This window comes from Taudactylus pleione, unplaced genomic scaffold (genome assembly GCF_031769625.1).
Source record: "Taudactylus pleione unplaced genomic scaffold, aTauple2 ptg000201l, whole genome shotgun sequence".
Taxonomy (NCBI): Eukaryota; Metazoa; Chordata; class Amphibia; order Anura; family Myobatrachidae; genus Taudactylus; species Taudactylus pleione.
This window is the reverse complement of record NW_028284603.1, coordinates 57,324,417-57,341,792: the sequence shown is the minus strand read 5'-3', so window position 1 is coordinate 57,341,792 and position 17,376 is coordinate 57,324,417. Positions and strand designations below refer to the sequence as shown.

At 39.6% G+C, this 17,376-nt stretch overlaps 1 protein-coding gene across 1 annotated transcript in view; it reads left to right on the top strand.

The window, feature by feature from the left end:
- The first annotated feature begins 1,399 nt into the window (after positions 1-1,399).
- Positions 1,400-17,376, top strand: part of LOC148518424 (HEAT repeat-containing protein 1-like) — a 28,307-nt gene continuing 12,330 nt past the window's right edge. The window contains exons 1-2 of the mRNA XM_088477636.1: positions 1,400-1,546; positions 7,563-7,713. Coding sequence (XP_088333762.1) covers positions 1,509-1,546; positions 7,563-7,713 — 189 coding nt within the window. The 5' untranslated portion in view covers positions 1,400-1,508. The remainder of the gene's footprint in view (positions 1,547-7,562; positions 7,714-17,376) is intronic.

Genomic DNA, 17,376 nt, shown 5'->3' with positions numbered 1-17,376 from the left:
CACTTGATGTTGAGAGACCGATATCCATTATTGTGTGAGTTAAAGGAGAGCTGACTAGGACCTTGGGACAAGGAAGGAAAAGTTTGTTTTCTCTCATTGTTAAAGTTTTGTGTTAGGGGTAATAGCATACGCATATTTCCTGTATTGCTGCCACATGTTCAAACGGTCATTGTATGCATAGCGTGATTGTTTGTTGCACCTCTGAATTACACTGCTATATTTAGGGAAAAGGTTTTATTTTTTTTCTGCGCAGAAAAGGTGTATGTGTCATGATTGGTGCTTGTGAGTTACTTGTCTCAGGTGATGAGCGGGATTCAATGGAGACCGGCATGACTGGAACCACAGATGAGGTGGATAGCTCTATTTGCAAGATTTGTTTAGCAGTGAAAACTGCCTTTGATGATAAAAGACAGGAACTTGGAGGAACTGGACTGGGACCGGCAGGAGGACTTGTTGAGTTGAACTGATGAACTAGGAACTTGATTCTGGACTGGAACTACTTGGCTCGAACTAATGAGCTTGAAACTTGACTCTGGACTGGAATAACGTGGATAGAACTGATATGACAGGAACTTGACTCGGGACTGGTATAACGTGGATAGAACTGATATGACAAGAACTTGACTCTGGACTGGAATAACGTGAGAATGGCTGAAGGGAAATCAGGTAATGCCGAGACGAGGGTTAAACAGGGTGATCCGGAAATGCTGTGACACAGGTTGAAACTCAGGTGCAGGCTGGATTGGATAATTGGGAATTACAGGTTCAGGAAGGAATGGGTAGGTTTGGGATTTAGGTTCAGGGAGATTGTAGGTAAATAAAAGGAGCAGGAGTTGATCCACAGCAGGAAGCAAGGCAGGGTGACACGATGCAGGTTTACAGGGTGCCAGGGATCAACCAGGAGTAAGGCTAGCAGCACAGCACAGGCCAGGTATTGCTGTAACAGGGCGTCTAGATGCCAGGTATTGCTGTAGCTGGTTTTCGGAATGCACCAGGGGTTGCTGTCAGCAGGTTTACTGGATTGCCAGGTATAGCTGTAGCAGGTTTTCTGGATGCACCGGGGGGGGGGTTGCTGCCAGCAGGTTTACTGGATTGCCAGGTATAGCTGTAACAGGTTTTCTGGATGCGCCAGGGGTTGCTGTCAGCAAGAGTCAGGCATACATTTGTATACAGCCACAGCACGAACCATACACCATGGGAAGACGAGATGTTCAGGCCCAGAATGCTATCAGGAGAGGATATATATACCCTGGGTCTGGCTACAATTGGTGGATATGGACAAGTGGTCTGGTAGTAGCATTCTGAGTGGTGGAAGGCACAACATGCAGAGGGAGTATTCATCTCTGCAGCACTGAGAATCAGAACCACACCTGTGACTCCAATCAGGGATAGCAATGCTCAGACAGAGGAGGCTCAGGTGGACAATCAGTGTGGAAGGGAATGCACACAGAGAAGTGCAGCAGCCAGCATGACCAGAGCAGATCCTCCAGGCAATCACACACAGATCCATGGAGCCAGCTGGCAGTGGAAAGTCAACAGGCAAAAGGTAAAAACCAGACAGGGTTGTGACAGTATGTGTGATTGTGAAGTGCAGGCTACTGTCTGTTAAGCTTAGGTTGAAACTCAGTAGGTGCCTGATGGGGCCGTACAAACTACTGGGACAGTGTACAAAGCAGGTACATTGTGGTTATCGAGAAGCTAAGGGGTTTCTCGGTCCAACACCCATTAATCGCAAAGTCCATTGATCAGTTAGGTTCTTTGGGTAATGCGATCGAACCGCATAAACTGTGATTGTGAAGTGGGTTGTTGTGGGAGTGAAACTGCTGGAAAGGTTAGGAGTTATTGGAACTCCTAGATGCTGTCAGCTGGGAGTAAACTCAAAGTAGGAAGCGAGTGGTGAAGTTTGAGATGAATTCACCACAAGTAAAATAATCAGCTAGGCTGTTATTTTACTCCTCGTTTATGCACACGGACCATATAGCTTATCGGGAAAGTGGTGCATAGCGGGATGAAGCGAGTGGCTGAAGCTTGGTTTGAAATTGCCGCAGGTAGAATAATTTACAATAGGTGATTATTCTACTCCTCGTTGTGCAAGCTGACTGTAACGCCCTGCTGGCCGACTGTGCATAATGGGAGGGAGTACGTGAATGTAGCTCACTGAAAATCGTTCACCAATCTAACCTCTCTAGAGATTGCTAAGCGTTTTCTCAGATGGGTGCGAAGAAATCTCTGGTAATGGTCGATGATGTGCTGCTGGTGGAAGGGCCGACTGGGTCGGCCAGGTATATCATGTTTAAAAAGTATGGTGCGTACGCTACGGCGTACTATGACATATGGGTCAAGATGACCAAGGAATGTAGAAAACCTTTTCCTAAGATTGGTAGCTTTGATTCGGAGGTTCTCAATAATGTTAGAGCGAGTATATGTTTAGTGAAATCTCTAAAGAAAAGGATAAAGTTTAATGATTGCTTAAAGTTGTGGCAGCACGAGGGGAACATGTGCCTTAGCAGTATACATGCGACGCAAACTAGTGTCGCGCTCATGACGCAAGGGAGCGCGTACACAACGCAAAATAGTGTTGTGTGCGCGCTGCAAGGTAGCGTGCACGCACGGCAAAGTAGTGTTGCCGAAGGGAATGTTAGTAGCGCACGCACACCACCTCCGCCCTATGCGGATGGGGGTGAAGGTACAGTCGATCTCAAAAATCATAAAAATGTAACAAGTAACTTGTACCCTCTCCTGAGTAACTATAAGGAACATGTTTATAATGCAGATGATGAACCTGTTGTAATGTCAGCTCTTTCCAATGTTGCCCAAATGTTAAATGTTCCATCACAGCAAGCACAGGTAGCTGCCTCACCAGCACCAGTAGTGGAAGTAGCCCCACCATTGATAGTGCAGGAAGTATTAACACCCGCTGTAACAGTACCAGAGATTGTTAATACCATACGTAGTAGTAGTAGGCTGAACCCTCCACCAGGTAATTAGGCCAAAAGTAGCAGTGTGGCAGGCATCAATCCCATCCGGACAATAACTGTTCCCACTGGGAATCTGGATGCACATGGTGTAGTGACCACAAGGAATGTAGCGATAGATTGTCCATGGACGAGAGCAGAGCTACATTCCATAATGACAGATTTCCCTGACCCTAGGAAAGAACTAGCAAAGTGCCAGAGATTTGTAAAGGATTTAGGTAATGCTCATGAGCCAACCAACAAGGATTGACGAGTGGTATTACGGGCATGTCTTCCATACAATACCGACGTGAAAAAGCTTATCACGGCCTATGTATTAGATGGAGATAGTCCCATAACCGATGAAGGTAATCAGGACAACATAACCCGCATTGTCACCCAATTGGCCGTATATTTCCCAGTAGTAGTTAACTGGAGTAAGATTTTTACAATTAAGCAGAAAGAGAGTGAGTCTGCAGCAGATTATTTCACCAGAGCGCTGCAGACTATTACCCAATGCACAGGTATAGAAGATATAATAGACAACACACACCACAGGGAAATATAATGACAATCACAGTGCTTATGGATGGTCTTAAAGACACTCTAAAGGCCAGGGTTCAGACCTCACTTCCTGGATGGAGGGGAGTTACGGTAGACACACTCAGAGAATCTGCAATTGAACATGACAAAAACATCCTTAAGAAGAGAAAAATGCAGAGCGAGAAACTAATGGCTGTTAGTATTCAAGCTCTGGAAGGAGTGCAATTATCACCGCAGCACTCTTATCACATACAGCAACAATACACTCATTCCATACAACCTCCAAACCCTTATCCCCATACACAACCACAATCTTTTCACACTCCCCAACCCACACAACAACAACCTTCCAATACACGTCAACCACGAAGGTGTTATATTTGTAACAAGGAGGGACACATAAGTAGGTTTTGTAAAGCTAGAAAGTGGGAACCGCCAAACCAGGGAACACCGGGATAGCCACAGAGGGGGCACTCACCACAGTCAGGGCAGTTCCAGCAATCACCTGCTCACATTATAGCAGTGAATGCTTTGGTGGAGGAAGACAGTCAGCTCTAGGGGTCGGGTCACACCTGTAGTTTACAGCCAGTTAGGTTAACTGAGGATACTAGGGAAGAACCTGTAATGATAGTTGATGTAGCTGGTACCAAACATTCTTTTCTTGTAGACACAGGGGCGACCAGATCAGTGTTAAATTCTCCATCCAGAGCAGCATCAGGGGCGTGGCCACGGAGAACATTCTGTAACACGCGTTTGACTGAGCTCTCCGGACCACTATATCCTGCTCATCTATCCTGATCGCTCCCCTGGGACTGAAAACCGGAGTCGGGCCAGTGGAAGGTGTGGTGACGGCAGCGAGCGGCGTTTGAGGGGACAGGTCGGCCGACTTACACGGCAAGAGGCTGCGGCAGTGAGACGGGGCCGGATCACGTGCACCGCCGGCGCCATCTTTTCCTGACCGAGCGGTGTCTGCACGGCGGCTCCTCAGAGTCGGGAGGAAGCACATCCAGGCGGCCAGCGGCAGAGTGTGACATATCCTGTGGCCTCCCAGCGTGGCAGACGGTGAGACAAACTCTCCAAACAGCCTGAGCGTTCAGTTCAGCTCTTCATAACTGCAGGGCTGTGTGTGTCATAACCGCAGGGTGACTCATATGCGGCCCCAGTTCATCATTTTACACCCTGTCTCCTGGTGGCAGTTACTACCATTATAAACACAGTGCCTGTGTGTGCCTCATATATAGAATATTATAAAGCAAGAGGAGGTGTTACATATATTTATACCTGTATAATACAGTACTTTGCCATATTCTACAATAAACAGCTCCTCCCATCTATATTCTCATGATGGGGAAGAATTCAGCTGCTGCAGCTAAACTGGAAAAGTTCTCCAGAGTACCTCCTGCCCAATCCACTTCTGCACAGGGAGACAAATTCCCTCCTACATCCACTGCAGAATCAGTAACCTCAGTTGAGCCATCTGACGCTGCGTTTCAACGTGTTCTTGAGGCGGTGACGGCTTGTGAGACTAGGTTGTCAGAGAAGATCGTGAAAGTACAGTCTGACCTCTCAATTATACACCATGACCTACAGTGTGTGCACGAGAGAGTTGACGAGGTGGAGACTCGCACATCCACTTTGGAGGACAGAGTGGCACCTTTGGGCGTCCGCGTTGATTCTATGGATTCCCAGCTTGTCTCTATACAGAGGAAAATGTCCGACATGGAGGGACGCCTAAGGCGTAATAATGTCCATTTTGTGGGGTTGCCAGAGAAGGGAATCAATCCTGAAAAATTCCTGGAAATATGGCTGTCTGATACATTCGGATCTACCTCTTTCTCATCTTATTTTACAATGGAGAGAGCTCATCGGGTGCCATTTAGACTCCTGCCGCCTGGGGCGCCGCCACGTACTCTAATAGCGAAGTTCTTACATTTCAGCGATTGAGACTCTGTTCTTCGACTGGCCCGCACTAGCGGCCCTTCACAATGGAACTGGACTCGTGTCTCCGTATTTCTGGATTTCGCTATGGAAGTACAAAAAGATAGGGCCCAATTTCTTCCGATTAAAAGGCGGTTACGTGATCTTAATATTTCATACGCCATGATATACCCATCCAAGCTTCGTGTCATTGCTGATGGTGAGACCAAATTCTTCTCGACTCCGAGGGAAGCGGCACTGTGGCTGGACCACCGCAGACCAGCCAGGGAAGCACTGGCTAATGATTGATATCCTGGTATCTTATTTTGAGTTTCACCAATTATATGTGGTTACAAGACTATTGTATAATGTACTCCCGCTGCAGTGTCTATGGTTTATGCTATAGCGATGTTGATATGATGTTGACAAATCGTTATACTTACATAAGGGCCTGTTGCTGCTAACATTATATATCCACAGATTTATCCACATTTAGGTAATATGTTTCTGTGATTGTATTATTCTGTCCAATATGGGTAAATTGATGTGTGTTTTTCTTTTGTTCTCTGCTGACTAGACGTCGGATGATATATACTATATTTTCTTTAAGACATGTTAATATTCCCAGGGGGAAAACTCAGTGTTCAGAGGCTTTTATGTATTTTGTTCTTTAGCCATTATATTTTTTGCTCCATCCATTGTTTGATAAGCAAGGTAATATACTCTGTACTGCTTAGTTTAGTTTTGTATTGTGGGATAGGGGTGTTCAGGTACAAGGTATGCCTAGGTTGGGTCTGGTATCCAGGGTGGGGGGTAATATAGGGGATGGGCCCATGCTAGTATGGTATAGTTTGTTTATTTTATTTTTTTTATTTTCATTTGTAGTGGTTTCTCTCTATTTTGTGTGGTGCCACATACTCATTCTTCATATGGTTTCATGGATGTTTAAATATTTTTGTAACTATCTGAATGTCAGCTTCACACAATATTGGAATGTGAGGGGCTTGAACGATAAGGTTAAGAGATCGCTGGTGTTCAGATAGGTAAAAAAATATGCTTCAGATATAATTTGTCTAACGGAGACTCATTTGACGGGTGAGAAATTGTTGTCGTTAAAGAAGCCATGGAAAGGATGGACATATCACTCCTCACATACTTCTGCGTCACGAGGTGTGTCTATTCTAGTGCGGAATGTCCAGTTCCTTTTGGAAAAGGTGCAGTGTGATGCATGGGGTAGATACGTGTTCTTAAAATGTAAAATGAATTCTATATCCTTATTATTATTATTGGCAGTATATATCCCACCACCGTACTCCCATGAAGTGCTCAAAAAGGTCGCCGAATTCTTGGCCGTATTCCCGGGAACTCCTGCTCTATGCGTGGGGGACTTTAATAACATATTAGACCAGGATGCTTCCTTTGGGTTGTGGATTCTCCTCTCTGTGCAGGAGCGTCCCCACCTTTAAGGGAACTGCTTTAGGACATCCCCATGGTAATTCCTGTGGACCCTATGGACCCTGAAAAAGAAATGATTTATGGTATAACATACCATGGTTAACTCTTTTTCTTCAAGGTCCTTAGGGTCCATAGGGCGCCCACCCTGACTCACCTGGCCTCATGGGGATCTGTTCTTTAGCCTTTTTGTATCACAGATTCCCTCTTCGTATGTTGAGTGTCCTTCTGTACATTGTCCTTCCTTCTCCACTCTTCATCTCTTGCTGTTAGGCTTGTTTACAAACTAAATGCCAGTGGCGGCGGGCGGGGTATATAGGGAGGAGGACCAGGGCATGCTGGGAGCTTTAAAGTTTTGCTGTTTGGTACAATGGATCACTCCAACTATATACCCTATGGTAATTCTTGTGGACCCTATGGAGCTCGAAGAAAAAAAGTTAACCAAGGTATGTTATATCATAACTCTTATTATTTTAAACTATCTGAAAAGTATACTCAATTGTGTCTGCACTTTAGTGCATATTTGCTGTTGGACCACAATCATGGTAGTAGCTGTAAGAATATTCTTGATACTGTTGATCAGCAGCCTATGGAAAGCTATGATGAATTGCCTATGTTCTCAACAGTGTATACTTTAAAAAATAAATAACTTTGTGTGATATCCGCTGGTAAGTCTTGCCATGTTATTGCTTGTAGACTGATGCCAGCTCTCCTCACCACTCTGAAACAAAGAAAAGAGCTTCTTACTAGTGAGATTCACCTTCTCAGCACAGTGACAGCTCTACAGAAGGTTATAGAGACTCTGCCGCACTTCCTCAGTCCCTACCTACAAGAGTCATTGCTGCAGGTAAGTGCATATGTTTTACTTTATAACGTGTGCACCAGAACATTTCCTCTTCCTTTTGTCCTTCATCATGCTGCAGGAACAAAAGAACTGTTTCTTATGGGTATGAAGACAAAATTGAATAATCCTGGTTATCTACAGTTTTTGGCCTGTGGGTAAAATATGATTCTAATTTACAAAATTAGGTTTGCAAATACAGCTACATTAGTTACTTAATCTAGATGTACCTGTTACCAGTCTGCACAGCTGAAACTCTGCATTTAAATATTTTGATATTTACTCAATATTCAAGTTTTTCCCTTAGGCTTCCATGCCAACTTTATCTTATCCATTGTTTGTCATGGGTTATCTGCAAATTGAGCAGTCTGTCACTGTGTTCCTACCTAGTGCACCCCACCAATCCCAGCTTTGTTATTCAAAGCTATTCCTTTAACCGACATGGGATTATCTGCTTTCTCTGCTCCTCCAATGGCATTTTTGGCATTCACTCAAGTCAGGAAAATAATTTTCTCTCTTTTGACAGCTCTGGGCTGTGATGTCTGTGTTCTTATAAATAATAGTACAGAAATTTCTGGCGCAAAAGAATAAGATTAGAGCTGCCTGTTTCCAAACAAGGTTAACACCCTTTAACCCGAATACAAAATACACCAAACCAGAAAATTGAATGGAGACACCGGCGCTAAACCTTCACCACTAAGTATTCAAAGAAATAGCACTTCCCTTCTTTTGATTGTCTTCTCTTCCTTATTCCAATTGGAAGTGTTAAAAGATCATGTGTAGCTATGTCCCGTATATGAAAAATATAAAGACATAGAACCGCAACATAGTGCAATAAAATTACATTTTAATATATGAAAATAGCATAAAACAAATATATTCCAAGTTGGTAGATTTCCAACAAATATTAAACAGGGAATGAAATGGAGACTTTTACCAAATAGAGGTGGTATTCAGGCATATAGTTGGTAACAATCTGAGGGATATAGGTTCCGGACACCTCCACTCACTGCCTATATCACCGGTGTTTGGTTGGGTCTCCACAATCACTTCTCCAAGATAGAGTCCTTCTGTCACCGACCAACGCGTATTGAGCCAAGCTCTTCCTCAGGGCATGTGACAGAATGGCTAGTTCCCCTCTTAAATAGGGAGCTCAAAATTACTTCCGGGTCAAGGTTCAAAAATCCTTTAAATATTCCAAAGTGCTTTAAAAGTATTGCATATAGGTATCCATCATATCCATCGACTGCGTCTCCCCGGTGAATGACGTTACGAAAGGCCCGTCGCCAGAAGCAAATTAGATGTAGCTGCTTCTCCCATATATGGACTTCCTTTGTATGGAGCGCATGGGTATCCTGTGTTCTTTGTGTTTACTTCCTCTATTTGAGCCGCATGTGTCCTAACATAGGCAGCGTCACTCGGATCGCGTCGTCCTAGATGAATGACGAAACGAGAGGCCCGTCGCCGGGAGCAAATTAGATATTCCTTCTTCTCCCATATATGGACTTCCTTTATATGGAACGCACAGATGTCATGTGTTTTGTATAAATTCACCACAATTAGAAGTCCAACATCATTAATTTCAAACAGAACATTTATCTATGAATAAAAGAATATGAGGAATATGGTTAAACTCCAAATAATGATCTTTATAAAAAAATATGCTCTTTATAAACAACTATATCAAATCTTTCTATAAAAATTCATAATAGCTATCATATACGCAAACAATTATATCTTAAAAGGAGCCAATAAAAATGGGAATATAGAGATAATCCATAAAAACATATAATGAAATGTATATCTAAAAAAGGAGTAAAAAGAGAGAACTAAATAAATATGGAAATCTTAAAAACATCTATTGAAAATACTGTGCTATCAAAACATACAGAAAATTCATAAGAACCACTTAATTTCGAAATCTAAATTTAAACCCGTTGGATGCAGTGTTTTTAATTTATGTATCCACCGCATCTCTGCCCTAGCCAGCATAGCTTCTTCGTTACGGTCTTTCCAGTTTCCTTTAACGTTCTCTATTGCCATGAAGTTTTTTATATGTTTAGTAGAGCAATTATGTATTTTCTTGAAATGGTCTGACAAGGAGTGTGTAGTTAATCCTTTCCGGATATTCCTTAAATGTTCACTTAATCGTGTTTTTAAAGATCTACTTGTGCGTCCAATGTAAATGAGATCACAACTACATTGAACCAAATATACCACATTACTTGTGTGGCATGTGGTAAAGTGTTGAATGTGGTACTCTTTGTTTCCCACAATAAAATCCGTGTATTTCCTTTTCTCTGTTTTCACTTCTTTACAGGCCTGACATGTTCCACACCTGGGAAACCTTTAGTTCTCACCGGGTGGGAATTCTTCACATTTAATGCACTCTTTGTCAGTTTGTCCTTTAGATTCGGTGCTCTCCTATAAATAAACTTCGGTTTATCAGGAATAATGTCTTTCAATAGTTGATCTCTTTTAAGAAGATGCCAGTGTCTCTTTACGATGGCTTCCATTTTTTTATGTTGTCCAGAATAGCCTGTAATGAAGGCAAATTCAAATTGCTTACTTTCTTCTTTTTCTCTTAATTTTCTCCTTCCTTCTTCCAATAATGGTTTTCTATCCAATTTCATGATACTTTCTTTTGTTTCCATTAATTTCTTAGTGTTGTATCCTTTACTACCCATTCTATTGGCCATTTTCCTCATTTGATCTTCACAAACTTCATCCTTGCTGCAGTTTCTCCTCAGTCTTAAAAACTGGCTCTTAGGGACACTGTTCAGCCAGTTAGTGTGATGTTCACTGGTTGTCGCAATATAATTGTTTGCATCAGTGGGCTTACTAAAACACTTAGTTTCCAGACTTCCATTTTCCACATAGATCTCTAAATCCAAAAAATGCACCTTCTGTTCACTAATATCAAAACTCAATGTGATATTTAGCTCATTTTGGTTAAGAGCTTCACAGAAATCTCTTAATGTATTTTCTGTCCCATTCCATATAAATAATATGTCATCTATATACCTATGCCAGGACACCAAGTTCTCACTCCGAGCTACGTTATTCCAGATCTGCTCCTGTTCCCAATATGCCATGAACAGATTGGCGTAGCTCGGAGCAAACTTGGTGCCCATGGCTGTACCCGTAGTTTGTATATAGTAATGTCCATCAAAATAAAAGTAATTGTTGTTAAGGATAAAACTGATTCCTTCCAGTAAAAAGTCTTTTCATTTTCTGAATAATCACTTTGTTCCAAAAACCACTTGATAGCTTCCAGTCCTTTCTGGTGGGGAATATTCGTATATAAAGCCGCCACATCAGCTGTTCCTAAGTACATTTTTTCTTTCCATTCAATCTCACTGATCTTGTTTAGGACATCCGTAGTATCTTTTAAATAAGATTTATTCTTGATGACCAAAGGCTGTAGTTTATTATCAATATACTCTGATAAGTTTGTGGTTAAGCTTCCCACACCTGCCACAATCGGTCTTCCCGGAGGTTTAGTGGCATCCTTGTGGACCTTAGGTAATATATATATTGTGGGTGTAGTTGGATCAATAGTATTCAAATAATCGTAATCTTTTTTAGATATTAAACCTTTTTCTAAATATTTACAGAGTAGTTTATTGAAATTGGATTTTATTCTGATTGTTGGATCATTTTTTAATCCTTGTATATGTCCCGTTGTCGTTTAGTTGTTTATAAATTTCTTCCTTATAGTCCACAATATCTAAAACAGCCACTCCACCCCCCTTATCACAAGGTTTACTAATAATAGTTTCTTCTTTAGATAGTTTTTAAAGACAGCCTTTCTTTGTATGTTAAGTTAGGGTGCTTAATTTTCTCATTTTCTAATTTTTGTAAATCTTCTAAAACAGCAGATTTTTGGAAGCTATCTATTAGGGCTCCTTTGAGATGTCTTGGGTAAAAAGTTGATCTTTTCTTTAAAACTTTAGTATTATCTTTTTCATCTTCTTCTCTTTCCTTTAGATGTTCTTCTATCTCTTCTTTTTCCTCATTTTCTTTTTGTTTAAAATTTTTTTTTTAAGGTAAGCTTTCTAACAACTTTCTCCACATCTATAAAAGCATCAAATTGATTAATATTCCTTGAAGGTGCGAATTTTAGACCTTTTAACAGGAGATTTTTTTCATCTCTTGAGAGCTCCCGCTTACTTAAATTAAAAATTTTTCTTTGTTGTATTTCTTCTCTCATTTCATCTAATATTATCTTCTTTTTTTTATTACTATTGTTGTTCCTCTTTTTCTTTAATCCTCCTCTTTTTCCCCTTCTCCTTATATTTTTCTTATGGATCTCTTCTAATTCCACTGATTTTTCTTCCTTCGACCATCTTCTAAAAAAGGAGATGTATAATAAGGTTCTTCTCTTTGGTATAGTCCATCCTCTCGGTCATATACAATGTCCCTCTTGAAGTTTTTTCGTATTCCCTTCTCCTCTGTTGTGTATAGTCCTGTCGCTCTATATTCCTTGAATGGCAGTTCTTGTATTGCGGGCGATAGTAATCCCTATAATTTCTATCATAGTTTCTATCATGATTATATCTTCTCCTATCTTTATTATATGTATAGCTGTTCCTCTTATGCCCGCTCCTTGGACTGTTCCACGTAGTGTTTCTTTGATATCTGTCATAATTTCTTATGGGTTGTTTCCTCAAATCTTCATTACTTCTTTTCTCATAATCTATCCTTGGTTTTATTGATCTTTTATCTTCTTTAGGTTCACTTCCTGATGTCCTTCTATCTTTACTTATATATCTTGGGCAACCAGAGAAATGAATTGATTTTTTAGGGGTCCTTCTTTCTGGTGTACTTCTCTCCTCTTCCCTCTCATCTTCCAAAAGTGAATCTGAGGAAGTTGATTCTTCTCGTTCCACCCTGCCACTTAAGTAGAACGCATGGTCTCTTCTTAATTTTTTTTGTTTTTTAATAATAAGTTCTTTAGTGTTTTTCTTAATCTTTATTTGTATCTCCCTTTCTTTACTTTTAAATCCAGATGATCCCTGGAAGGGTTCTATCAGAGTTTGCAATATATCGATTTGTTCTTTAATTTCCTTTAATTTATTTCTCCTTTCTTTCAGGATAATGTCCATTAAAGAAAAAGAACATGTTTCTAAAATGTTAGTCCATTCATTAATAAAATCATTGCTTGCATCTGTGAAAGATGGAATTTTTTTTATTCTCAGGCCTTTGGGGATTATTTGATCTGCAATATATTTTTCGATTGTAGCCACCTCCCACCATAATCGATTCTCTTTCAGAAGCCAATTTTCCAATCTTTTCATAGCTGTATCCACATTATCATCACTTAACTCTACATGATGATCATCAAATATTTTTTTCACAGTTTTTCTTTCCTTCAAGTGACTAAACATATTTGCAGCCTAAAAACCTGAGAACTAAAGGTTTTCACAGGTGTGGAACATGTCAGGCCTGTAAAGAAGTGAAAACAGAGAAAAGGAAATACACGGATTTTATTGTGGGAAACAAAGAGTACCACATTCAACACTTTACCACATGCCACACAAGTAATGTGGTATATTTGGTTCAATGTAGTTGTGATCTCATTTACATTGGACGCACAAGTAGATCTTTAAAAACACGATTAAGTGAACATTTAAGGAATATCCGGAAAGGATTAACTACACACTCCTTGTCAGACCATTTCAAGAAAAAACATAATTGCTCTACTAAACATATAAAAAACTTCATGGCAATAGAGAACGTTAAAGGAAACTGGAAAGACCGTAACGAAGAAGCTATGCTGGCTAGGGCAGAGATGCGGTGGATACATAAATTAAAAACACTGCATCCAACGGGTTTAAATTTAGATTTAGAAATTAAGTGGTTGTTATGAATTTTCTGTATGTTTTGATAGCACAGTATTTTTAATAGATGTTTTTAAGATTTCCATATTTATTTAGTTCTCTCTTTTTACTCCTTTTTTAGATATACATTTCATTATATGTTTTTATGGATTATCTCTATATTCCCATTTTTATTGGCTCCTTTTAAGATATAATTGTTTGCGTATATGATAGCTATTATGAATTTTTATATAAAGATTTGATATAGTTGTTTATAAAGAGCATATTTTTTTATAAAGATCATTATTTGGAGTTTAACCATATTCCTCTTATATTCTTTTATTCATAGATAAATGTTCTGTTTGAAATTAATGATGTTGGACTTCTAATTGTGGTGAATTTATACAAAACACATGACATCTGTGCGTTCCATATAAAGGAAGTCCATATATGGGAGAAGAAGGAATATCTAATTTGCTCCCGGCGACGGGCCTCTCGTTTCGTCATTCATCTAGGACGACGCGATCCGAGTGACGCTGCCTATGTTAGGACACATGCGGCTCAAATAGAGGAAGTAAACACAAAGAACACAGGATACCCATGCGCTCCATACAAAGGAAGTCCATATATGGGAGAAGCAGCTACATCTAATTTGCTTCTGGCGACGGGCCTTTCGTGACGTCATTCACCGGGGACGACGCGGTCCGAGTGATGCCGCTTATATTAAGATGTATGCGGTTCAAATAGAGGAAGTAAATACAAAGTAGTATACGGACTCGAGATGACATCATTAATTTATGCGGCTCATGGGTTGGAAGTGAATGCCGCACAAAGATTGTATTTTAAAGACTAGTTTATTTAAGTTATTCTGACCTATATAAAAAAGATTAAAGACTATATTGGGCATTTACACATATGATGGATACCTATATGTAATACTTTTAAAGCACTTTGGAATATTTAAAGGATTTTTGAACCTTGACCCGGAAGTAATTTTGAGCTCCCTATTTAAGAGCGGAACTAGCCATTCCGTCACATGCCCTGAGGAAGAGCTTGGCTCAATACGCGTTGGTCGGTGACAGAAGGACTGTATCTTGGAGAAGTGATTGTGGAGACCCAACCAAACACCGGTGATATAGGCAGTGAGTGGAGGTGTCCGGAACCTATATCCCTCAGATTGTTACCAACTATATGCCTGAATACCACCTCTATTTGGTAAAAGTCTCCATTTCATTCCCTGTTTAATATTTGTTGGAAATCTACCAACTTGGAATATATTTGTTTTATGCTGTTTTCATATATTAAAATGTAATTTTATTGCACTATGTTGCGGTTCTATGTCTTTATATTTTTCATATACGGGACATAGCTACACATGATCTTTTAACACTTCCAATTGGAATAAGGAAGAGAAGACAATCAAAAGAAGGGAAGTGCTATTTCTTTGAATACTTATTGGTGAAGGTTTAGCGCCGGTGTCTCCATTCAATTTTCTGGTTTGGTGTATTTTGTATTCGGGTTAAAGGGTGTTAACCTTGTTTGGAAACAGGCACCTCTAATCTTATTCTTTTGCGCCAGAAATTTCTGTACTATTATTTATAAGATATATACCAAAAATGTGTCGGCGCCACCTTAAGGTGTTTCAGAAGATCAAATACACAAGAACCATATAAAATACGTACTCCCTTAGTGTAAAAGGTGTCAGCTAAAACCAAACATAAATTGACTTTTGGATGAGCCCTATTCAAAAATGTTGCAAATGTGTTAGGTGACCAGCGACTGACGTATAGTGAAAAGTGTGTGAACATAAACCAGTGAATATACAATACACAGTGAAAATTATATAATCACAATTTATTGTTATAAATTTTAAAAGAATATATATCTCTCTCTCTAAATCCTGTGCATACAAGCACGGATGAATCAAAATAACAGGTTACCACAATGTGCAAAAGAGTGCTAATAAATATTTAAGATGACGTTATAAAATACATTTCATACTCATAAATACATCTTAAATACAATAGGAGTATATAAATTTAAATATTTAAAAAGCCAAGCAGCACAAAGAGATCAGTGGATAAAACCAAGTAAAGAGAATATTTTTAAAAATTCTTTAAAAAGTATAAAAACTTTTTCTAAGAATATAAATGGGAAATTTCTGCAAAAAGTGCTTATCTGTATAATTCATTCAGTCATGAAGGCAGCTCTCCCAGAGACATTACTATATACAAACTACGGGTACAGCCATGGGCACCAAGTTTGCTCCGAGCTACGCCAATCTGTTCATGGCATATTGGGAACAGGAGCAGATCTGGAATAACGTAGCTCGGAGTGAGAACTTGGTGTCCTGGCATAGGTATATAGATGACATATTATTTATATGGAAAGGGACAGAAAATACATTAAGAGATTTCTGTGAAGCTCTTAACCAAAATGAGCTAAATATCACATTGAGTTTTGATATTAGTGAACAGAAGGTGCATTTTTTGGATTTAGAGATCTATGTGGAAAATGGAAGTCTGGAAACTAAGTGTTTTAGTAAGCCCACTGATGCAAACAATTATATTGCGACAACCAGTGAACATCACACTAACTGGCTGAACAGTGTCCCTAAGAGCCAGTTTTTAAGACTGAGGAGAAACTGCAGCAAGGATGAAGTTTGTGAAGATCAAATGAGGAAAATGGCCAATAGAATGGGTAGTAAAGGATACAACACTAAGAAATTAATGGAAACAAAAGAAAGTATCATGAAATTGGATAGAAAACCATTATTGGAAGAAGGAAGGAGAAAATTAAGAGAAAAAGAAGAAAGTAAGCAATTTGAATTTGCCTTCATTACAGGCTATTCTGGACAACATAAAAAAATGGAAGCCATCGTAAAGAGACACTGGCATCTTCTTAAAAGAGATCAACTATTGAAAGACATTATTCCTGATAAACCGAAGTTTATTTATAGGAGAGCACCGAATCTAAAGGACAAACTGACAAAGAGTGCATTAAATGTGAAGAATTCCCACCCGGTGAGAACTAAAGGTTTTACTAGGTGTGGAACATGTCAGGCCTGTAAAGAAGTGAAAACAGAGAAAAGGAAATACACAGATTTTATTGTGGGAAACAAAGAGTACCACATTCAACACTTTACCACATGCCACACAAGTAATGTGGTATATTTGGTTCAATGTAGTTGTGATCTCATTTACATTGGACGCACAAGTAGATCTTTAAAAACACGATTAAGTGAACATTTAAGGAATATCCGGAAAGGATTAACTACACACTCCTTGTCAGACCATTTCAAGAAAATACATAATTGCTCTACTAAACATATAAAAAACTTCATGGCAATAGAGAACGTTAAAGGAAACTGGAAAGACCGTAACGAAGAAGCTATGCTGGCTAGGGCAGAGATGCGGTGGATACATAAATTAAAAACACTGCATCCAACGGGTTTAAATTTAGATTTCGAAATTAAGTGGTTCTTATGAATTTTCTGTATGTTTTGATAGCACAGTATTTTCAATAGATGTTTTTAAGATTTCCATATTTATTTAGTTCTCTCTTTTTATGTCCCGTATATGAAAAATATAAAGACATAGAACCGCAACATAGTGCAATAAAATTACATTTTAATATATGAAAATAGCATAAATCAAATATATTCCAAGTTGGTAGATTTCCAACAAATATTAAACAGGGAATGAAATGGAGACTTTTACCAAATAGAGGTGGTATTCAGGCATATAGTTGGTAACAATCTGAGGGATATAGGTTCCGGACACCTCCACTCACTGCCTATATCACCGGTGTTTGGTTGGGTCTCCACAATAACTTCTCCAAGATACAG